The sequence below is a fragment of the Polistes fuscatus genome, unplaced genomic scaffold (genome assembly GCF_010416935.1).
Source record: "Polistes fuscatus isolate 324 unplaced genomic scaffold, CU_Pfus_HIC Scaffold16, whole genome shotgun sequence".
NCBI classification, from domain to species: domain Eukaryota; kingdom Metazoa; phylum Arthropoda; class Insecta; order Hymenoptera; family Vespidae; genus Polistes; species Polistes fuscatus.
In genome coordinates this window covers 581,610-606,427 of record NW_025113064.1, presented here as the reverse complement: position 1 = coordinate 606,427, position 24,818 = coordinate 581,610, and the positions used below count along the sequence as shown (strand labels likewise).

The window sequence follows — 24,818 nt, the reverse complement described above, 5'->3', positions numbered from 1 at the left end:
ATCGATGAGTTCTGGAACGATAATTGGTGAATTTGAATTGTGGTCGAGTGTTTGAAAAGACGATCGGTGATAATAATAAATATTTGAATAAAAGTCTAAGAAACGTTACCGACGGAAAAGTTAAAACAAACGACGTGTTCGAGAAGAGACGCGGGAACTTTCGGTGGCGGAAGTGGAGGAACAGGTGGTGGAGGCGGTGGAGGTGGCGGAGGAGGAGGAGGAGGAGGAAGTGGAGGAAGTGGAGGAAGTGGAAGTGGCAGTGGAGAAGAAGGAAGAAGAGAAGGAAGAAGAGACGGAGGTGGCGGCGGCGCGGAAGGAGGTGACGACGGCGGTGGTGGAGGCGGAGGTGGGACGAGGGGAAGAGGAGTTTTGGGCCCGGCGGAGAAGTTTGAAGCCGTCAAAGTGGCTTCTTCACTGGGGCTCCAGGGGCCTTCTGCGCCGATCGGGGCCCAATTGTTGGCTACTGGCGGCGGTTCAGAGGATGCGCCGGCCGCGACCGTTTACCACGCCAATCTGGTAGCCGGTAGCAACACCTCCGTCGTGACAGCGGCCCTCCAACAGCCGGTATTAGCGAGCCTTAACTCGGTGGCATTGGCAAGTATGCAGGCCTCCGCGGAGGCCAACTCGCTGGATATACAGGCCATGCAGTCCATGGACTGGCTCTTCAAGAAGGAGCGAATTTATCTTCTAGCCCAGTTCTGGCAACAGGTATGTTTTCCCTATCACATTACGTTTACTTATCATAAAGTTAGGGAATAAGTTAGGGAAGGAAGTTAGGAAAGTAATGTCAGATAAGTGATACCTAAAAGTGTGGATTTTCTATTTCATATATTTCGATACTACCAAACCTTCTCGTAACTGTAACGTAAGTTAGGGAAGGAAGTTAGGAAAATAACGTGAGATAAGTGATACTCAAAAGTGGGGATTTTCTATTTCGATACCTTTACCAACCCTTCTGGTAACTGTAACGTCCATCCGTCCATTCGGAAGACTAGTATCCGGAAGTGGGCCGATTCGCGTCCGAATGCGGGGCTAAGATAATCCCGAAGGGTTACTGGAGGGTTCGACCGTGCCGCGCGTGCCACTTTCTCTTTCTCTCTCACTCTCTATCCCTCTTGTTTCAATTCTCGCAGCTAACCCTGCCGGGTGGAACGTTTAAATCGTCCCGGTCTATCCGCTTGCGGGACCGTATCGTCGTCGTCCCTCTTTTATTTTTATTTCCTTTCTCTCTTATTTTTTACGTTTATACGTGAAAATAATCGAGAATGATCCATAGACCGTTATAATACGTTTCAATTTCTTCGCGATTGATTAATTATTGTATAAAGAAAAAAAAAAAAGAAATATGTACGATAATTTTTCTAATATCACCCAGAACTCGTCGTTTATAGGCTGACGTGCATATCAGAAACGTCGAATGAATTTTTCAATACACTTTTACCCGCAAATGATCGAAAACTGTAGCTAGGATTTGCCATTCCGTAATAAATATCTGCTTGGAAAAGTATTGACTCGATCTCTCTCTCTCTTTCTTCATATGTGTGTATGTGTGTAACTTCGTACATTTTATCCAAGGATATATTATCGTGAAAAAAAAATTGTCAGAAAGATATTCTTTTTGGTATAAATCGCCGATAAAACGGTTTGTCAATTGGGTTTGTTAAAGGGAAAAAAAAGCGCTTGGGAAACACACACAGAAAGAAAGAAGTAAAGAAAAAGAGAGAAAGAGAATGAGAAAAAAGATTAGTTAGAAAAATAAAAAGAGAGAGAGAGAGAGAAGAAAAAGAGAATTGTGACGCAAATGTCGTCGGGTACGGTAAAATGTAAGTCTGTCATTTTGGGCTATTCATTAGTCGTGTCTTCGTTAGAGAATTTTCAAACGTTTACATATATGCGCGTTCGTTTCGCGAAACGTCACGAAATCGAGTGATCCACCACCACCACTACCACCTCCACCACTAATACCAACACCACCACCACTGTGTGCAACACAGTGCAATATCACAGTTAGCAATAGTCGTTAAAATGTATACGAAAATAGAATAGAACATTGCTGAGCACCGGTGAAATTATTTGGATTGAGTTTGTCGGTAGGTGGTAAATCTTGCCGCACGAAATCTTTCGACACCTATCTAGTAATTGCTCGTTGGTCAGATTCTCGAGCTACTTGGTGCGATTCTGAGGTCGAGAGAGTGGTATCTAAGAGGGTTTCGGAGAAACCGTGATAGAGATAGAGATGAAAAGAGAGAGAGAGAGAGAGGATGTCCGAAAAGGGTGCGAGGGTTGCTAACGTCGAAGTTTCCCTTGGTGTTGCGGTACTCGGTGTTTGGAGGATAGTTCAACGATTTGGGGGATGGCACGACCGACTTGTGGGCAGAGTGGCCCACATACAAAGAGACAGACAGAATGAGAGAGAGTATGTGTGTTTGCATGAGTGAGTGAGTAAAAGGGGTCGTGGTGACACGACCGATAACAGATAAGCATTTGCGGAACGTTCGACCAGTTAACAAGCGGCACAGGAAATGCAAACGTTTGCTCGCATCCTCTCTCTGATTATCGTTAACTTATTCGCAAAAAAAAACAGAAAAAGAAAACAAAAAGAAAAAAAAAAATAAGAAACTTATCGATAATTGTTAGCAGTGAATGAACGAGATTGCTGTATAATAATACAAGTATAAAACACAGATAATAAATGACTAACTAAAATAAAATCAAGCGAGTGTCCTAAATCGATTCTAGCGAGTCTAGCTCGTTAGTTAGAAGGTAATAGTCATCATCGACTCGTTAATTAGTTTCAAATCCGATGTGTCGTAACAAGAACGGTTACAGTCGTCGTTGAGATAGAATTTTATCGTTATTAACTATAGCTCTGTCCCTGCAAGCATTTTTTTGTTCGTTCGGTCAATCGTGATTGTCAATCAGATTTGGAAGAGATTAAATTGTATACTTATTATTAAAATAAAATATATATGTCGTGTCAGGTTTACAAGTAAGAAAATCAAAAGACAATTTTGTCGATTGTTAAAGTCCTCCCTTTGAAGGATAACGTTCAACCCCTCGTGAAGAAAGTTTTCGATACCTCCCGTGTTATTCTATTGGTTTACGTTCTCCTTCCATGATACGATGCGTTAGGGGTGAAACAGATGAGAAGGGAAGGAAGGAAGGAAGGAAGGAAGGAAGGAAGAAACCAGAGTATGAGTGAGTGACTGAGTGAGTGAGAGAGTGAAAGAGATAGAAAGAGATGGGGGAGTCTCGTTATTGCCCAATTACCTGTTTCCAATAAAATATGCCCGCTTAATTACGCGCGAACAAGTCCTCTTCCGTCCTTCCTCCGCTGATATTATGACGGTGCCGTTCTAGCACAGCCTTGAGACTATTAATGGCGCATAGTTTCATAATTATGTCTATTGATTAGACTACGGGTTAATGACGTAGGAACGCCGCCGCCCGGTTCCGTAGGAACCTTTTCGATAATCAGAAGTTTCTCCGGTTAGCCGCAATATGAGTAATATCCGTTGTAACTTTCGTACACCATTTCTACCCCCTGTCCCCTCCTCTTGTCTCTCTCTCTCTCTATCTCTTCCTATCTTTCTCATTTCCTTTAAAGTCCTCAACTAGTCGCATAATATTCAAAATGAATTAATCAAATCAGCCGTTGATCTAACGGTACGATAAATAAATTTTAAAATAGAAAATTAATCGTATTTGAATGAAATTCATTCTGATCGTAGTTTATTATAGATCATGTATTCGTATATACCATATATGTGACCTTGACATGGGGCTCAACATAAGGGGGGAGAAATAGTTTATTAGTTTTGTAGATCGAACAGCAAACGTATTTACTGAAGTACGTGCTGGGTGCATCCGTTTCTCTGTTAGAGTGCAACGTGGTGGCATAGTGAGAGGATCGATGAAGTGGTACAGCTTGCCGACACGTTTCCAAGGAAAGTGAAAACGCCGAAAGCAAAACGAGAAGTCGGTGTGTCTGTTCGCCGCGTCGTGTATACCTGTTATGTGTGTCTGTCCTCTTATGTGTGTATATGTAACTGTATATCCCCGCGTTTATACGTGTGTACAACGTGTGTTTTATGAATATGTGTTTGTAAGAGAGTTCTCTCGCGCTTGCGCTCTTTAGCGATTTCTAAACGGACGTTAGGATGTGTCTCCTTACGTCGCACGTGCGACGATTACCGTAAATGTGACGACATAAGATATTCACTGTTAACTTAGGTCTTAAAACCTATTTGAATAACGAAGAAGAAGTCACGGACATAGTTTCAATATTCTAAGAAAGTTACTTTTATATTTCGAACGTTTATTTTATTCCAATGAGATTAACAATCTTCAATATCTAATCAATAATTTCCGTTAGATTTGTCAGATAATATTCACGATCCTCAATAATTTTAACATTAGAACAAGAAAATGTTAGTCAATTATACATATTTCGAAATATCTCAATATATATATATATAATATATAGCTAGCTAGTTTGTAAGTGTGTAGGGAGTTAGAACAAAGTTTGGAAGTTAACGGTGATGGTCAGGTGAGAAAATAGCCTAGAATTAGTATGAATCGAATCACGTCTAACGAACTTTGACGAGCAACCCATTCACACAAGCAGAAAGAAAGGAGGGCTGGGGGGGGATGACGAGAAGGGTTCTCTCTATAATTAATTACCAAGGTATTAGAAGCAGAAAAGAAGGGGGGAGGCTTCTCGAAATCGTGTCGTCTCCAATGAGAGGAGACATTGGCCGTGAAAGGTTACTTGTATAGAAACAGAATAACACAGAAAGAAAGAGAGAGAGAGAGAGAGAGAGAGTGAGTGTAGGGGCGGGGGGGGGCTGAGCGAGGAAGAAGGAAAAAGATAATGGGACTTTGGTTGCATTTCAACGTTAACGTCGGCTAGCATTCGTGGAACAAAGTGCATTGCACCGCTTCGAGCCGAGCGACGTGCGGAAGATTGCAGCGCAATTTTCTGGCTCGCGGCTCTTTTACTTCCAGCGAAGTGAACCACCACCTCCTCGTTAGCGTCCCCCTCCTCCTCCTCCTCCTCCTCCTACTCTTCTTCTTCCTACGGCAGCTTGTGTGCCTCCTTCGAACAGTGTCGTCGTTTCGTTTTCGCATCGATTCTCAACGTTGACAACAGCGCACCGTCATCCTTGTTGATCGAACGTCAACTCTTATCCCCCGTTACACGATACTCTCCTTTCGAAAATTGTCACTGGCGTCGTTTAACGAACCCTAATGGTTTTGACAAAGTCCTCTTCTTCCTCTCCTTCCTTACTTCTCCTACTATACTGTCCTTACTGTCATCCTCATTTTCATTCCCGTCCTTTAGAAAAAAATTTCTATGCAATAAAAGAGACACCCTCTCTCTCTCTCTCTCTGTATCTATTATATTTCGATTTGGTTATTCTCTTCCTTGTCAATCCTAGGAAACGGATCGAACGGAAACTGTTGTGGAGAGTGGTAAATCACGAGAAGAGAACTAACTTCCTTTCGGATAACTGTTTTTGATAAATACATTCTTATGTACACGTACATACATACATATATATATGTATTTATGTATCTAACGAGCATGACGCGAGTAAATGTGTCGATTGAAATTCTAATTCTTTTCTTTTATCGTATCTTAAGTTAGTCTTTCCCCGGGTTACTGCGTTCAGGAATTTCTTGTAAAATCTAACGAAATATATTTAAGATTAATTAGAGATTATGGACAAAATATAATTCCAATCAATCATCGAACGCGCATCATTTATCGTCGTTCGAGAAATTAAAAATAAAATTAGAAAAAAAAAGGTAAATAAAATATAAATAAAATATAAATAAAAGAAAAATAAAAAAAAAAGCAACAAACACTAGATAAGAGGTGTAAGAAGAGAAATCGGTGGTGCGCTTGGAACGAGAGCTCGAAGCGTACTCCCAATTAGGAACGTGTCGGCCGTTGAATGGACAAAAGTTTTGCCACGGTAAGCGTTCCAGCAGCAGCAGCACCAGCACCAGCAGCACGAACAGCACCCTTTCCACAACCGCCCCCACGACGCCCGAGAATTCCCCCACTCTTTGGTCCTTTTCCTTTTCCCCTTTACCCCGACCCCTACTTTCTCCCTTTCTCTCTCTCTCTATCTCACTCTCTCTCCCTCTTATTCTCATTCTCTTTCCGATTCTCTCGTTGTTGTCCGTCTCCGTTTCTCTTGCGTTGCTGGCTGCTGGTATAACAGCACCCACGCCTCCACCTCCACTTAGGCCAGCCCCCACCTCCACTTGTCCCAACCTCCACCTCCACTTCTCCTCCTCCCCGAAGGATCGTGCAGAGAGGTAGGGGAATCCCCGACACGCTTCTCGAAATCCCCGAGAGGCGGCGTCACTTGTCGAGGTGCGTGTCAAACCGGCGCGACTCGTACATTGGATGGACCCGACCCGACCGTGAGTCACGCGGGTTCTCTTGAAGACGAAGGATCTCGTTGTCTCTCTCTTTCTCTCTCGCACTATTTCTAAACTAAAAGAAGGAAAGAGAGAGAGAGATTTAAGGAACGATCATTGAAATTATTAACATCTGGACCCATCTGTGTTTTTATCGAAAACACTCATTAATCCTTTTCTCGATATTATTAATTTTTCTTTTTGTTTTTAACAATTTGTTTTTTCTTTTTGAATCTTTAGGAAGTAACTTTGATGTTTTCTAAACGGGGTTTGTCTTCTTTGATTTATCGAATTTTTTATACATAAAAGTATTTGTATTTTTGTTTTAGAAACGAATTACCATATGGACCACGTATGTTTTTTCTTAAAAAAAAAAAAAAAAACAATACTAATATTTTAATGTGATGTTTCATTAATCTTTATGTCTTTAGGATTTTTATTTAAGGATCTTTGTTTAGTTAAATTAATTTACTGATATTTTAACAGATTATTATCCGAGTCATATACTTTTCATCTAACAAAATTAGGGGATCTCCTTCGATTATTCGAATTTGTATTGAAAATATGTTAAAATAAATATTCGATCGATTGGAATTATGTTTGAACTATTAAAAATTATCAAAATATTTTCTTTCCCCTCCCTTTTTTCTCTCTCCTCTTTTTTCGATTTCTTTTTCTGTCACGAACTAGCACGTGACATTTTGTATAATAGAAAAGAATCAGAGAATAACGATAAATTTTGTCGGCCTTCGAAAGCAAGTAGCAAAGAATCGAAATGGTTGCTATTCGATAAAAATAGTCCATACGAGTTTCGATATATTTTCGAGAATCCACCGTCGCTACGTGCCAAGCGTTAACGTTTGGGCCAAATGTCGATATATGTCGACACACACACACTCGAGCACACACTTCGAGTATTTACACACATCAAATTATTTCACTTGCTCTCGTATTAATCGATTAGTCGCAGCATCAAATCTTTTCACGAAAACAAAAACTATAAGAAACAAACTTATACAAAAGCAAACAAACTAATAAATAATAATTAAAAAAATTGTATAGTCAAATAATTTAATTCAAAAAGTACATATTGAAATATACGAGTAACATATCGTGGTATTAGAAGAGACAAGTTTTATTTCCATTTGGAATTCCAGAAAAGCAATGAACTTCGATTTACAAGTTACTTTCTCCTTATCATTACGATCTTACAAGATATATCTAAGATCTTTTTCTTTATTCTCTGTCACAAGTATAAAGTAACGCTCGTTATACTACTCTCCTTTAATAATGAACCCCTTTTTTTTCCTTTATATTCTCCTCCTACCATCATCATCATCATCATCATCATCATCATCATCATCATTCTTGTATAATCGAACAATCTCTAGAAACATATTCAATAGTATCATGATTTTAAACAACCTTATTTTCTAGATCTATAAGATTACACTTATACTTGAGTATCGTCAACAAATCGTATGAAATCGTTCACATAAAAATAATCTTCGATCTAAAATAGACAAATCAAATATTGAACATCGACAAACGTGTATTCGATAGAATTAATTAGAGATTCGATCGTATCAGAATGTGAATGAAATGAGATAGAAAATCAGTTAGTACGAGCATGAAATAGGAAAGAGGAGTTGGATAAGAGTGAAGTGGGGGGGGGTTGGTTTGTTGAATAATATGGGATGGGGGAGGGGAAGAGAAAGGGGGGAGGAATCGACGAAGGAGTCATTACCATGTTATACCGAAACGCCGACACGGAAACTGTATCGCACACCGTGTCGGCCTCAAAATAGAATATGAGGCTTATTTCGGATGCACCGTCTCGTTGGTCTAGTCCAGTGTTGGTCTAGACCTACGTACTAGACCGTGGTTCGCCCATTTTACGAGCTGATACAAGGTAGGATACTCACATTAGTTCGGTACTGTTGGAACCCCTCTCCCCCTACCCCCTACCCCTCATCACCTCCTAGAACAGTGGCCGCAGGTGCGTGCACCTTCCTTCACTTTATTTATATTCACATATTTGCTTTTCTGTTCTCTTACTTTTCCTAGACCTCGTACAATAATTTATATTCTTGTATGTCTCTGTGTGTGTGTGTGGAATTTTTAAAAATGTTTTTTGTTTATCGCAATTAATTATTATCTATTAATACTCGTAATGAAATATTTATTATCGATATTTAATGTATATTTCGACAGGATTATCGTAATTAAGATATTTCATTCGATTTGTTGGTAATTAATTATTCGTGATAAGAAATTTGTCAAATTTTGTTAATTAGAAAATGATAGTAGGATTTTTGGTGGGATCTGTGTGCATTTAGAAGAAAAAAGAATATTTATATATATATATATATATGTTAAATTAGTTATATAGAAAATGAATTTATTATTTGAGTAGGAGTAATTAATGATTGTAATGTTAATGATAAAAAGGAGGTGGAGAAATGTAATGGTAAGATGATAGTTTATTTTAAGAGAAAAAGAGAGACGGAAAGAGAGAGAACGGATATCAAATTTGAGAATAAGAAGGATGACATTAATTAGAAGAGAGAGTGAGAGAGTGGGAGAGAGAAAGAGAGAGAGATGAGAGGAGTGGGAGAGAGAAAGAGATGTGGGGTAATTATCTTTTATGTCCTCGAAGACTTCGATGGCGGAACACGAGGTTTTCCGTCGCAGTTACGTTCGTAGCGAGCCTAGAAATCAACGGGTTATTAATTTTCCACGACCGTTATTTCTGAAATTGGTGATTTAGCTGTCGGAGAGCCGGGAAGTCAGTGAGCTTGGCCGCCTCGGCCAAACAGTGATTCACCCACGCTCTAAAAATATCCAAATACACGCATCGTCCTATGGGCCCACCGACTACTTTAGCTTGTGCTATGTTAAATATCATCTAATGGCTTGTTTCTATCTCTTGCCGAAAATTAATTCTAAATGTCTAAGGTATATCTTATATTATCATATTTATTTATTTATTATTTTAAATGTAATTTTTATAATTGATTGGCAAGTGTACGATTGCAGTTTACAAGGAATTGAAATTTATCTTTTGAGACGAGATTAAAAATTAATTTCTAAGTGTTTGAATTTTTGAGAATATTTTAATTGATATATAATCCGAAATAATGAGATCATTTTCTCTCATTATATATTTTATATTTATTTATTATTTTTTCGACAATACTATGTTAAACGTGTTAGATTCGAACAGTTACAATGGAAATTTATTAGAAGCGATTGGAATTTTTTCCTTGAATGAGATTACAAATCAATCGTAAGTTTGGAAAAGGTCAACACTTTGAGTTCTTCTTCATCGAGAAGACCTAAAAACGTCGTTCTCTGTCGATCGACTTTAGTGGATCGTCGGTGAAAGCGGTTAATGCCGTAGTTCGTTTCGTGGTTCAGTAATTCTATGGTACGACCTTATAGTATGCATCCTATGAACTTGCATAAAACGTTTCAAACATCTTTTACTATCTTATATTTCTAGTTCTCACGATTCTGAACCTTCAACTCTAATAATTCTACCGATCAAATCTAAAGAAACAAACGAAAAATGAGAAAAATATAAACAATTATTAATCAAATAAATCAATAAAAGAAAATGAAACATTGATAATCATTTTTATTATTCAAAAAAAGAAATGTTTCTAGTTAATACTACAATATTTAAATAGAAAATATTTCTCAATGTAATTTTCATGTGTACAACATTTTAATTTTTTAAATGATATATATATAAATAAATAATGATAATAACAGAAAGATATTGATCTGAAAATGATATACTATCTGCTATAGTATTACGCGTCTATTATATCGATGTTTCTACTATCCAGCACGATGCCTCTTAATTACTTTAACGCGACCCACGTGACCTCCGACCCAAGCTCTCCCAGTCCGGAGGTCGTGCAACAACATGCATGTGTATTGGCATAACGCATACACGTATACAACCGAGATGCACGTTTCACCATTACATACAAATATACACAGATAGGACATACACATATCACCATACATGTAATACAAACTCATAGTTGTCGACTTTCTCATTCGACACCTATGAATTCTTCTCAACGTTTTATATAAACTTGCCAATGAAAATTTTCAACTTTATATACACTTATCTAAAGTATCTTCCTAACTAAACTTTCAATTCTTTAACATTAACCTCGTTTCTCATCGATCATACATTTTTGTTGTTGTTGTTGTTGTTGTTGTCTGTTGTTCTATTTATTTTATCTTTAATATTATACTCGGTTATAATACTTAATAACTTTCAAAAACAAGATTAGTTCTAATCTTGCAAATAAACTTCGATATACTCGCGAAACATTTGACATAAGTTTATAACGATTATATCAATGAAATAATATATAATCGATTAATATTGAACAATTAGAATAAGAACGTTCATTATTTGTTCTTTTTCATTATTAATAATATCGTCATTTTTTAAAAGTATACTCGCAAAAAATTTGCCAAACTATTTTTCATCTTCTTCATCTTTCTTTATTATCTTCTTTTTCTCTTCTCTTTTTTTTTCTCATTGATTTCTATATTCCAACGTCTGGCTTATTATTCGAAGAATAATGGATATCTAAGCATCAATGTTTCAAGTACAATAACGAGTGTCATCGAACAGAACTCGTACCAGACGTTCAAACCTTTTCTCTAGAATCGATATTTTAGGCTGGGGGTGAAGGGGACGGGGGCTTTTTTCAAAATTATTTCTCGCCCAGGTCCGAAGAATATACATATATATATATATATATATATTCATGACAATGCGTGATCTCGAACAATGCACCTAACCGTGGAAGAATCGACGAGTACTTTTATATATTTCCAAACATTTTGTTTTCTTTCTCTCTCTCCCCCTCTCCCCCCCCTCTCTCTCTCTTATTTTCTTTACCTTTTCTTTTGTGAATGTACCCACATAAACGCGACCCAAACCATTCCATCTTTCAAACCAACGTCATCCTTGCATTATAATAATCCAATCTCTCTATCTCTCTCTTTCTTTCTTTCCGTTCACATTTTGGTTCAAATATTTCATCCTAATCCGATCATTCGTTATTTTCTAAATCATTCCAAGTATACAAGGAATGAACAAAACTGACTACACTTTATAAAATTAGTTCCATTCATCGTCAGTTTTTGCATCGTTTTACTAAAACAATTTTTCAATCCGTCTTATGAGTCACATGTTTGTGCCTGATATATGTGTTAGGCTCAAAACATTTAGAAAATATTATTAGGAAGAAACAAAACTTCGTACATTTTTAAATTAACATTTCCAAAATAAATTATACCAAAACAGAAATCCAATATGCAACGTATAACAAAACAAACGCACGAACTTTTGTTTCGCTCAGCCCTAATATCAACGATGTATGTCGAAAAAAGTTCGAATAATTTGAAATAAAAAACTGAAAAATCTACTACGAGTACAAATTGTCAAGAGAATCTAAACAATAAATAATCGTTTATTTATTTATATTTCCTCATGCGGGGGTGGGGATCGGGATGGGGGATAGGGGGAAATCGATTTCGTTGCCATTCGCGTTCCCTTCTTTCTTTCTTTTTTTACTTTTTTACATTCTCCTTTCCATCTCCTTCCTCTTTCGACTCTGAACCTCCACCAACCCCCTTCCCTATTCCCCCCGTAACTCTTGCGAACGGAGTCCTCCTCATCCACGTAGAACTGGCCGCTTTCGAAGACTATACAAAGGTCGCTTGGATCCGTTCCAAAATTCCGAATCGCACGGGACGACATCGCAACGATTCCTGCAACGATATTCTGGCTTAAGTGAATTCAGAGTGAGCCGTAAACCGTAGGCTAAATAAACTTTGCCCCCCTACCCCCCGGCCCCCAGCCTCAAAACGGATCGCGTATTCGGCTTCCGTCTGATTTAAGGCAGCAATAAGCCTATCCACAGTCGCGTGGATAGGCGCGTTCCGTTAATTTTCGCGAGTGGAACCAACGAGGCTTATAAAACCACCTCCCCGCCCCGCTACCCCTCCCCCTTCCATCACCATACCCTAGACACCCACGTTTAGTATTATATTATTTTATACGCGTTTATGTTTTGCGTTCGATCTACCAGTCAATGATTTTTAATGTACTCTACCGTTCAACTGTAACGTCGAATATACGTAGGTATATGTTTTCTTTTTTCCTATTGGTCGTATGGAAAATCAACATTTTTTTTATATGGATATGTATTTTTTATCTTATTATAGTATTTATTTGAACATAGAATAAAATTTTAGCCAATATTGGTAGCAATGATGGTATTGCTACCAATACTTCATTCATACCTATTCCTACTGTGAAGTTCAAGTACCACTTCGAAAAAGAATATTTATTTAACCATAGAATAAGATTACGGTCAATTGGATATTAAACACAAAACATATTTTCTATCATATATAAATGATTAATTAAATATTTGAATAGACACTTTTTGATCATACAAATTACAGGACTCGATCGTTCGACATCACGTGGTTGTTATCGAATAAATAAAATCTAAAAGGATGGTAAGATGGTAAGAAAATGAAAATTGTTACTAAACAAATAGCGAAAAATTTGGTTTGAAGTGTCTAGTTTAGATAAAGTTTAGTTAATCGTTGCGCGTCGACACGTAGCGATGGAAACGACGGCGCTGGTGGGCGTCGTCGTCGTGGATCCGGAGGAGGCTCCACGTCTGCGTTCTTGCGTGCCTTTATATTCACTGTTTACCGACGCAAGCGCGATATACGCATGAATTTATGTTCGACAATGTGCAATTATCACGGACATATACCCCCCTCCTCGGCTACCTACCTTTTTTACATGATCATTACCTACACGCTTTACTATACATCAATTTTGCGTTTTACCCTACCTACCAAAACCAACAAAAAAAAAAAAAAGAAAGAACAACAAACAACACAGAATGAAGAAGGAAAAGGATAAAATGATCTTTCTTAACAAGATCAAGAAAGATAGAAACGTAATAAGGTTTAACTTTAGTTATGTACGGTTTAGTGTGCAACGGGGCAATTACCTTAGGAAACATAATTTAACCGAGATTGCCATAACCGAGGAATATTAACATCTTCTAAGCACACGCTTTTTCTTCTTACCTATATACGTAAATGTGTATTTTATATATACGTGTATAACTATCTCTATATATGTATCTATGTATCCTATTTACTGCACGTGTATGCGTGTATATCTTAATACACACGCTTATGCGAATTTATGCTCCTCCTCTTTTTTTCTCCTCGTCCATCTATTTCTCTCCCCATATCTCTCTGTCTTCAACTTCTCCCTTCAAGCCCTCCCCCTTCCACCTCTCTTCCTCATCCATCCTTATTCTCCTATGTCAAGTAATAGCTATTGAAAATCGTGAAATCATGAATAGTCATCGTATCGCCAATTAGCGATGGCAAGTCCGCTTATGAATATTCACCAATTTTACCGCAACCCACTATACATGTACATACATATACATGCATGTTACGTGTACGTATGTGTGTGTTTCTATTTCGTATTAACCATACACTTTTGTCACGCGATATCATAGATGAAGTTCAGGAAAAGAAAAAAACTAGCTAACGTAAGATACTATGCACAGTTTTCTATCACGATTTGATTCTTTTTGAAGTTATACTTCTTTTGGCGCGTTTGGGAAATTGTAATGGGAGTGATTTTTTTCCGAGCGTCTGTAAAAACGACACCATGAAGTTTGTCGTTATTTATGACGCGCGGCAAAACGATTTCAAGTTTACGGCATGAAGTTGTCTTCTCTTTTCTTCGTTCCTCTTTTTTTTTTTAAGAGGGTCACCCATCCAAGTAATAATCGTACTCAGCGCTGCTTGACTTAAATGATCGAGCGGGAAACAATGCTATCACAGCGCCATGGCCGTTGACGCATAAAGTAATTCGATATATTTCCTTTATATTTAGTATGGACTGATATCTATATTTTGATATTTTCTTTTTCTTTTTTTATTCTTTCTTATATATGTAATATATCGATCGATTGAAAATATGTTTCCTTTCTTTTTTTTTAAAGTTATTTTTGAGGTTATTGAGGTTATGTTTGTTTTGGTACGCAAAAGAAGTATAACTTCTTACATGCGTACATAAGTAGACACACCAGTTTTTTCATCTTTTCTTTTTTTTAAAAAAAAAAACGAACATTGATAGGACGATAGAAATCTTCCCCTCCCACCTCCACACCTCACTCTACCCCCACCACCGCAAAAGAAAAGCGAATGCTTAAAAATTCTTTCGGGATTATCGATTTTTCTCTCTTTCCTTTCTTTTTCTTTTTTTAATGTTCATACGAAAAACTGAAGAGAGGAATGAAAGGAAAGATAGGGACGTGTGTCTAATGGTCGTATAATTAAACTTCCCAAGCCCGACAGATTTTCCGTCTTTTCTTGGTTAAAACGTGCACCAGACTCTCTCTCTCTCTCTCTTTCTGGCAAGATCAAACGATTTGACTTTTCTTTTTTCCTTTTTTTTTCTTCCTTCTTTTTTTTTCCTCTTTCCGTCTACCACGAATACGTGTTGCTTTATCTATGTGTGTATTCGTACGAGTATTATTATTACGTATGTCTTCTTCTTTCTTCTCTTCGTAGAAACAAATGACAATTGATATTAATTTATCGATCCTATCGTAACTGCCAATCGTTTTCGAACGCGTTTCGCATTTTTTTTTGTTTTCACTAAGAAAATCTAACGATTTCTAATTTTATTTTATCTTCAATTATTATTATTATTATTATTATTTGTATTTATTTATTTCAAACGCAATTGCGGCTACGATAAATCGAATACCCGAAACCATTCGCGTTAAGAACTTATGTTAAGTTAGTTAGTTTGTGTATGAAAGAACGGAAGGGAGTTTTGATAAGCAACCGGAAGTTGGTCGCGGGTAAACGCCCAGTTTTCCTCTTTGCTCTGATAATAATAAATGTGATTTGACCAGCTGTCGATTTATTCGAAAAAAAAAAAAATACAATTTAACGAAATTGAAACTTCTTCGTTCATTATTTATACATTTCTTATAACATATCATTATTATTATTATATTATATTAATTTAACACTGGATACGCAGCAGATCCGTCATTGATCGTCTACCAATTGTTACTAATTTTATCTCAGACGTTAAAATAATTTTTTCATTATTATCCAAAATTCGATTTTTAAAGATAGAATTTCAACGAACGAAGGAGTGGGGGGTGTTGGTAAAGAAAAAAAAAATATCTCGCTTAACCCATTCCAGATATAAACGTATGCGTATTTTCATATATTCGTTAATCGATCGTTTTTGTACCCCAATCCTTCACCCCCCCCCCATTTTTGTTCTCTCTTTTCCGTTGCTTTTTTTAAAAATCAAAAAAGTTGATTTAGCAGCAGACGAAGATGATAATTAAATCAGGATACTTTTGGGATAGATAGAAAGGGGACGAGTGGGGGGAGGGGGGCCAAAATAATATTCTTCACAAAGTACCGAGAATAATTTTGGATATCGAATCGAAGAATTACGAAAGGAAGAGAAAAAGGAAACTCGCTATCGACGATCGAGATACCGAGTCGCCCCCCGACTCCCCTTGGCCCCCTGGTCCCCTTCCTAACCGGGTCTCTATCGTTTCACGCATGTAAATTCATCCGGACGTGACGTGGCGCGAGTCTCGCGGCCGAATCAAAGCTTAAGGCCATCTGTACCAATCGGTGTCCATTAAAGTAGACACATGGCCAATCCTCGAATAAATTTTTGTCCATAATCATTATTTTCCATATTTATCATTAGTCCACAACTTTTGTAGATCTTCGTCATTATTTGCTAAATAAATAAACGTTAAATATAATCCAAAAAATTAATTGTATTTAATCAATGCATGATACGTCTTGACGTTTTGGATCATAGTAATATTATTCGTGGATTTAGGTATTAGAATTATCGGAATAAAAATTAATTAAACAAATATTTTTTGAATTTTTGTCTATCAGTTCTTTTGAACATACACGTACATAGATAGACAGGAGTATAGTGTACAAATAAGAAGGTGTTATGGTCGAATGCGGAAGATGATTTAAAGTTGGTAAAGCATAAGTTTAAAGTCCGTATCTAGTAGTCTCCTCGGTTAGTCCGGAGGTCCCTTTTTTTTCTAAATTGTATCTATTGGCTCGTAGCGATTGAAAGTAATTGAATGAAGCGGCCGGTTATTTACGAACGTTTAAGCCGAGCCAACTATCTGTCCATTCATTCGGTCTTGTCCCTTCATTCATTCATCATTCACTCTCGCCCGGTGTACGGGTGCTGCATGTATAGCAGTAGTAAAGGCCCATTCAATTGATCGGTGATTGTCTAAATTATAAGATTGCTATACAATGGCTCTCATCTCGACCTATTGGGGTCCCGTTCGACCCGTTGCGTCACCACTTTAGGACCGGATCGTAAGCGCGAACGTATTAAATGCCTTTACCTAGGAAAAATCGGACAACATACGACGATACCCTTTTCATTCTAAAGAACTAACATCGTCGGTTCTTTTCTTTCAACGATCGTTCATCGATTTTCATTTTTTTCTGCTGTTTTTTCTCTTTGTTTTGTCTTTTGTTTCGTTCTTTTTGTTTCGTCTTTTGTTTTCCTCGTATCTCGGAACTATCTAGAAAAATATATCTTACTAGATGATCGAATGGAACCGTTTGGAAAATGCTTTGGAACGAACGGGAATTTAAATTTCGATGCATTTTCTAACTCGTGGATTTAATACTTGTGTTAGATACCCACTGCTCGTCGTCGTCGTCGTCGTCGTAGTCGTCGTTGTCTATTTAAGTAGAGAATTCGATTGTACGATAAATTACTATAACTCGATGATACGTGAGAAAATTTGTCCATCTACTCGATTTGAATTTATAGTTAGTTTACGTTTTATACACTTAAGATTTATTTTGTCGTTGATTAAACATATTCGTATATTGCTTTCTATAATTTTACTTCATATATTAACCAATTTTGATATTTCAAGACAAATGTCAATTATTTTTAAAATCAATCATTAAACTTCAAATGATAATCATTTTTTAATACTAGGAATTCAATCATTTATTTATCATTGAATGTATACAATAGTGAAAAGTAATAAAATAGGATTTCGTTATTTGTCTGAGTCAATGCGTAGGCATGCTAATCCTAGAAAATAGGCTTAATTACGGACGTTTCGGAAATAGGATAATAGTGTGACACACGCGCGTGTATATGGCCGTATCGTGTCCAGCTAACTAGACCGGGGTTCCCGCGAAATCGGTTTATCGTTTCTGAGGAAAAGTTCCTTCGAATTCTAACCGAATACGTCAGTTAGCTTACACCAACCAACCGAGTGGGACACTGAACTTCTCCGTGTGCTTTGGTCACTTACGTATTATACCGTGGAGAAGTGCAACCCGTTGTCAGGGGCCAACTTGCAACCATTAATTAGCATTCCCTACTCTATTTCTCTCTCACTCTCTCTCTCTCTCTCTTTGTCTGTCTGTCCGATTGTCTGTCCCATTGACTCGAAAATGTATTATCTTGTACGCGTTGAATGATTTCATTTAAATTAACTTAATTTAAGAATTTTTTCGGTAACTTTGGTAATAAGAGAAATAAGTTTTATCAAAATTGTATAAGAAAACTAATCGATTCGTAATTGTTTGATTTTTATAAATGGTTATTGTCATGGAATATTATTTTGAAATAGATTTATGGGAAAGATTTACGAGGAAGAGTAATCTTATCGGGAATGTTAAAAAACAAAATATGAGACAGGCATGCGGTAGTAATTTCGTCAAGAAACAGAACGTAATTACGGTAAACGTTGTAGTATACGCGTATCGAATAGTAAACGATTAGGAAATGCGTTTTAGGTCGAAACATAAACGAGGAATAAAATGTACGTATAATAAAATAAAAACTAACTTTGGATAATAAAATTCAACTAATTCGTGAGAAATTTAAAACCGAGTCGCGATTAAATCGACTTAAACGAACGTTCAATATTTTCTCCAACGATCGGTTAACACTTATTGAAAAAAAGAATCATTATCGTCGGACGATATATTAAAAAATTATCCAAAAGATTTGAATAAATTTAAATAATTCTTGACGAAGTTAATTGTATTATTTTTTTCTTAGAATGAACAAAATATAACCTAAAAGTATTCGTTCTTAACCAGTACCTAACCTATATTTTATAACCTATAACCTACTACATAACCTACTTATAATTTATAACATATAAATATAAAAATAATAAATATAAAAATGCACGAGTTCAACGTAAAAATACCGAAAGACGGAAAAATGTATGTTTGAAACAAACAAAAAAAGCAAGGGTATAAATTTTACAGCAATTCTGTGCGTAAAACGATCGTAAAGCAAAGCAATGCAATAATAATAATCATGATAATAGTCTCATTCTTTCTCTATCTTTCTCTTTATTTAAAAGAGTAGAAGAAGAAGAAGAAAAAGAAGAAAGGATCATTGCCATAGTTCGTACCGTAACTCGCTTAAAACCGTCTAAGTTATCTGTGCATCTAGCGTGAGTACATTCTAAGTACGCATAAATACAGCACTGAATGCAGCAGCTCACCGCGACTTGTATTTAAATGTGAACACGAGAGGATGATCCTCCACCTCCACCATCATCTTCCTCTTTCCTCCTCCTTCGCCACCTCCTTTACTTATTCCTTTTATGTTAGTCGCACGCGTACTCGCTCAACTTACTCGTCGTTTACACTAGCGTCAGTACTTAATACATAAGAAATAAATAAAACATCTCTAACACATGGAAACGACAAATACGAAGGAAGAAGAAGAAGAAGAAGAAGAAGAAGAAGAAGAAGAAGTAGCTTGTTGTAATACCTACGCATAAGTTCGACATGAAACGCCAACCATACTTTACTTGAAGTATACAAACACGCACACATATTATATATATGTATATATAGGAAGATATGTTAGAGACGAACGAGCATGTATCAAGCGGATACGCACGCGTGTGTTCGGAACGGTGAGTAGCTCTCGTTCCGACCCCCTGCTTTTCCCCCTTTCTTATACACGGTGTTATCGAACTTTCCTATCGAACCTAACAGACGTCTCTACTATCTAACCATAATCAATCTCCTTTATTTTTCTTTTTACATCTTCTAACCAAATTCTAACGCATACATATATAATCACTTCATTTCTTTTCTTTTCATCTTAATTAAAATCAATTTTCTTGTTTTTTTGTTGGTGTTTATCACTTACAACAACTTAGGCTTATTATTACGTTATTATTACATTGTGTTATCTTTTAGACACCTTGTATATTTTTTGATATAATAAATTACATCGATTGATTAATAGGAACGGTTATAAGTTTACATGTTTTATTTAATATTTGATAAAAATTGGTTAAATAATATATTATATTTCTTTTTTATTATCATTGTCGACGTCGATTGAGAACCACGGAAGTTTGGTGCAGAAGCACCGATGATCAGACTTACGATAATATTTATTAACCCTAATTAGGACACCTACGCGTAATCCGCTAGCTAATATAACGAACTTTGTTTTAAAAGCGTATCGACTTTCGGTCGGGAACGTTGTAAATTTATGGGGAAAGTATTATTAAATGTCAAGTGTGTGTTTCTATGACGTAACGGATGATACATTTTCATGTATATATATTTTTCATTTTTATTTTTCAGAATTAATTATCATTATTATTATTTATACGTATATGATTTATGAAGTATTATTTTATGCCAGACGTGACAGACAATTTAGAAGATCCAAGGTGCACGTGCTTTAATTGGAAGCTTTCGTGAGTCATGTAGCAAGCGTGAGTAACTCGGTATGGTTTCTGAGATTTGCTGACAAACAGTGGTAGTTTTCTGCAGAGGCGTACGAACTACACGCCTACGGGGTGGGGAACGGAGGGTATTTCAAATTTAAAAAAAAAAGGGATTCTAATATTAAGTCTAACGAAAATAATATTGTATTGTTTGAATTTTTAGTTAGAAACTGACTCTAATCAGTGTCACTGAATACAACTATAATTTAATATAAGAAGTTAATTATTTGAAGATGTAACATCATAATTGAATTACACCTGGGGTGTAAATTGAATTACATTAGTCATTGTTTAAATAATGATTTCTTATTACAAATATAATCTAAAATTTTTAATTTAAGGTTTATTAAATGAAGATTTATTATTCTAATAAATCATTAAATAAATATGTTAAGTAAATAATTTGAATTATGATACTGTTATATAGAAATCGTAGTATTAATTATTACTACAATGATTTCGACTATACACTTTACTGTTAATTACAGACATATTTAATTTTTTTTGTTCATTTTTTTATTCTATGAAAATTACATTGAATTATTTAACCTAACTCCGTTCGATTATTAAATATAACAAATCCTAATGAGAATAATTTTATTTCTTTTCTGTTTGGTTTTTTTTCTTTTTTTATTATTATTTACCAGTCCAAAATTTTCGCACGGTTTTATATATAGAGGTTAACGCGTGGTGTGATGGTATACGTGCGACGACGAAACGAGTTTTGCATCATCGCCTTCTTTTACGAAATAATTTCAATTAAAGCACTTTCTAATCGTAAGTCCTCGCAATTAGAGTGGACGAAATTGCAAGAGTAACGTCGAACGTCGACGCTCACAGATTCGTTCGTGTGCGACGACGAGATGTTAGCAATTGCTATCAAAACCTTTACTCACATACACGTGTAAACTCATAACATATATATATATATTTATATATATATACGAATTATTAAACGTCGTCGCATTAAAATCCGATTTATTCTCGCTCTTCCGTCATTCCTGAATTTATTTAAACGGTGTCCGTTAAGTGTACCCCCCACCACAACGGCTCGTTGATAACTTTCGAGGAGAAATTTCAACGCGTTCAAATCTCCAAACACACACACATATATAAATACACACACTCATATACACATAATTCTAATATATATTAATAGTATAAATACATATACGCATAGTTATAATATATCAAATTCGTAATAATCAAACCTAACCTAAAAATTTGTCATGTAAATTACTTTGTCGTAGAACAAACGTTTTTCTTTCTTTACACTTAAAGAAAAAACATTGTTGCAATGAATGAAAATTTGTTCATTTATATTATAACTTATGTTATTAACAATTAAATTAAAATCGTTACATTTTTATACGAACAACAAACATTTTTTTTTGTACAATTTAACTGACAACATTGTTCGAATATTCGTGTTTTGTTATAATTCGTAAAATGATGTTAGAATGAATAGGATTATTCGATGAGAGGGGATACAAATGAGAGGTTTATGGGAGGCAAGAGAAAAAAAAGGTAAAAATAGATAGAAATAGGGAAAGATGGATGATAGAAGGGAAGCACAAAGCGTGGCCGCGCGAAAATAGCGGTAACTCGGGTATAATGTGATGCAGCAGCAGTAGCAGCAGCAATAGCAGAACACACAAGCGGATATACTATTACTGTAATTTCTGCTGTACGCGCGAAGTCGGCAAGCTTTTAGTATATGCGTGACACGTATTCTATGTCGGACTCCTGTCGCTCATAATAAAAGCTTAAAACAATGTTCTAAACAGACAGTAAATGATAGCAAAAGTAGAAACATCTGGACCCACTCTCTTAACGTTTCTACAATTTTTTAAACACTTATTGTTCACACTCATTTATTTCTATACTATTACTTAGAACAATGAAACGAGATAATGACAGGATTTATTTTCAGTTTCACAGTTAATATTAAACACGTTTCGAACCATTTGTTAAATCGATTTTAAAATGTTCTAAATCCAATGTTACATTTTCACGTCTAATCGTTCTTTCGTATTAATTTATTTTCATTATTATATTGCGATAGAAAAATTGAATGCATCTCGACCACTCGTTAAACTCTCCTAAACAAATTTTCTTTAAAAACACATATGTTTTTTAAATTTCAATTTATTTCCAACAAAGTTAGAAGAATGTTAAATAAGTTACATCCATAATCGTTATCGAGTCGTCTTAATGACTTTCGGTACCGCAGAAGGATCGTATCCGGTATTTGAAGGCTAAATCTCGTTTTCTTATCTCAACTCAGCATCCGATCGTGAATCACTTTCAAAGTTATTCGAGCATACGCAAATATAAATTCGATTAATCAAGAGAAATAAACTAAGATTTATAGAAATTAAATAATGATAATAATAATAATAATAACAATAATAATAATAGTGATAATCATCCAGAATGGCATTTAATCGGATAATTTTTTGTATTATCTAATTTTGCTCTTGATTTTTCTTAAGATTTCAAAAAAAGAAATCTTTCTCGATCGTTATAAAAGTTAGTGAGAATAAAAAGAATGAGAGTAGGAAAAGAGAAATAAAAAAAAAAAAAAGGAAAGAAGAAGATATGGGGGCCAATGATCCGTTGGAAAGGAAACGTATCGCTCGAAATAGAGTTACGGATGGGAGACAAATAACACGTGCAGCCAGCCCATTCGTTTCGATCACTCCGAGAGATCATTCCAGATACACAATGTTTCTTGGTTTTTTGTTTTTTCAATTTATGTTAAAAAAAAAAAAGAAAAAAAAAAAGAAAGAAATTGCAACGAAACGTTTTCGATTCAAAGTTAGGGGCCTTCGAATTTTTCTTCCTTATTCCTTCTTTTTTTATAAACGATATCACATTCGATTAATCTTTGAGGGAAATCAAAAGAAAGTAGAAGAATTAAAGACAAGAATAAAAAAGTTTAAGAACTCTCTGGTTTATTCAAAAGCAGATAAAAACAGGTTCCTCGATGAATACACCAAAGATTTGGAAGCATACGTCAAACTTTAACACACGTCAGCCTATTCGAATTAAAGTTTATAGCAAGATAGTAAGCAGAAAAGTATGAAAAACAATAAATTCATATCACTTGTAAACCCTTTTGTTACTTCGAATTATATTACGAATTTTCTTACCAACAATTCCAAACGTTTTAATTATGATATATTTAAATTAAAAAAATTAACGTCAATAAATAACAATAGTTTGCACTTTGCATTAAATTTCGAAAAAAAAAAGAAAGAAAAAGGGTGTTCGTGCGTTTGAAGATACAAAACGAGGATAATAATCGGTCCAGGAAAGAAGGGGGGGGTTTGGTTTGAATCGATTGTGTTTGCTCGCCACTCTAATCGAGAATACCTTTTTAGAAAATTCAAATATTAGCCGAAATCGTTATTGGACTCTCGATATTCGAGTTTCATGATAAAAAAAAAAACGAAAGCACTTCATCCTGATACTCAATCCATTTTTCCTCGTTGATGGGGTTAAATGGTAATGGGGTATAAAAAACGTGGGATAGGTAGATGCGGAAAAATAGGGTTTGCCCGTTCCTTTCGGTCCAACACCTTTTTGTAACTTACGATTTTGAACAGGGACGAGTTTTGAAATGCTTTAACGCGATCGGAAGAATCAATGGACCAATCGTCGAACGCCAATTCTCTCCTCCCCTGTTGTCCCCCCTTTTTTTCCTCCCTTTCTTTTCTTTCTTTTCATTTTTTTTTCTTCTTACCGTTTATACGACCGGATAGAATCGGGGTGGAAGGGTGGAAGGGAGGGAGGGTTCACCTAGAGAAGGGTGTCCCTTTCTAGAACACGCCTAATTTTTTTTCTACGATACCCGATATGCAGATCGGAAGGCGAAAAGTGTCTATGCAAATGCTGACGGTGAACACACGCACACACACTCACACGTATTATAAAAAAAAAGAAAAAATAGAAAAGAAAGAAAGAAAGAAACGAGAATAGGACCCCCAAAAACTGGTTCTTCGTTCTACCGATCTTCCGTTTCATTTTTATTTATAAATGTATGCACGTATGCATACATGTGTGTGCGCGCGTGTGTATGTGTAATGTAAGTTTGTATTCGTGTTACTACGTTCGTTCAAATTTCATCTGTGTGCAGCTTATAATAAATCGTTTCTTTTGCTTCTTCGTGTTAACCGTGTGTTTTATGGATCGTGTCCTTTGTGCTTTTTTCCTACCAAAGGGTGTATACTACTGTAAGAAAAAGAGAGAGAGAAAGAATGTACGAATATTTAATGTTCTCTGGCACAGCTTCGAAATACGACGTTGACGTTTCAACGGTCGCGGAACCCAAATGCGTGTGAAAACTACCATTCGAACGATACTTCTTATAAAAAACTTGCTCAACTACATTTCAATCCTTTTTTTTTTCTTTCGATCTTTTCCTTTTCTTTTATTTAGTCGATCATTTAAAATCGTTCTTCGGTA

The 24,818-nt window shown here is 35.9% G+C and overlaps 1 protein-coding gene across 1 annotated transcript in view; it reads left to right on the top strand.

The window, feature by feature from the left end:
• The first annotated feature begins 229 nt into the window (after positions 1-229).
• LOC122514849 (homeobox protein cut-like) overlaps positions 230-24,818 on the top strand; it is a 154,945-nt gene continuing 130,356 nt past the window's right edge. The window contains 1 exon segment of the mRNA XM_043631922.1: positions 230-708. Coding sequence (XP_043487857.1) covers positions 601-708 — 108 coding nt within the window. The 5' untranslated portion in view covers positions 230-600.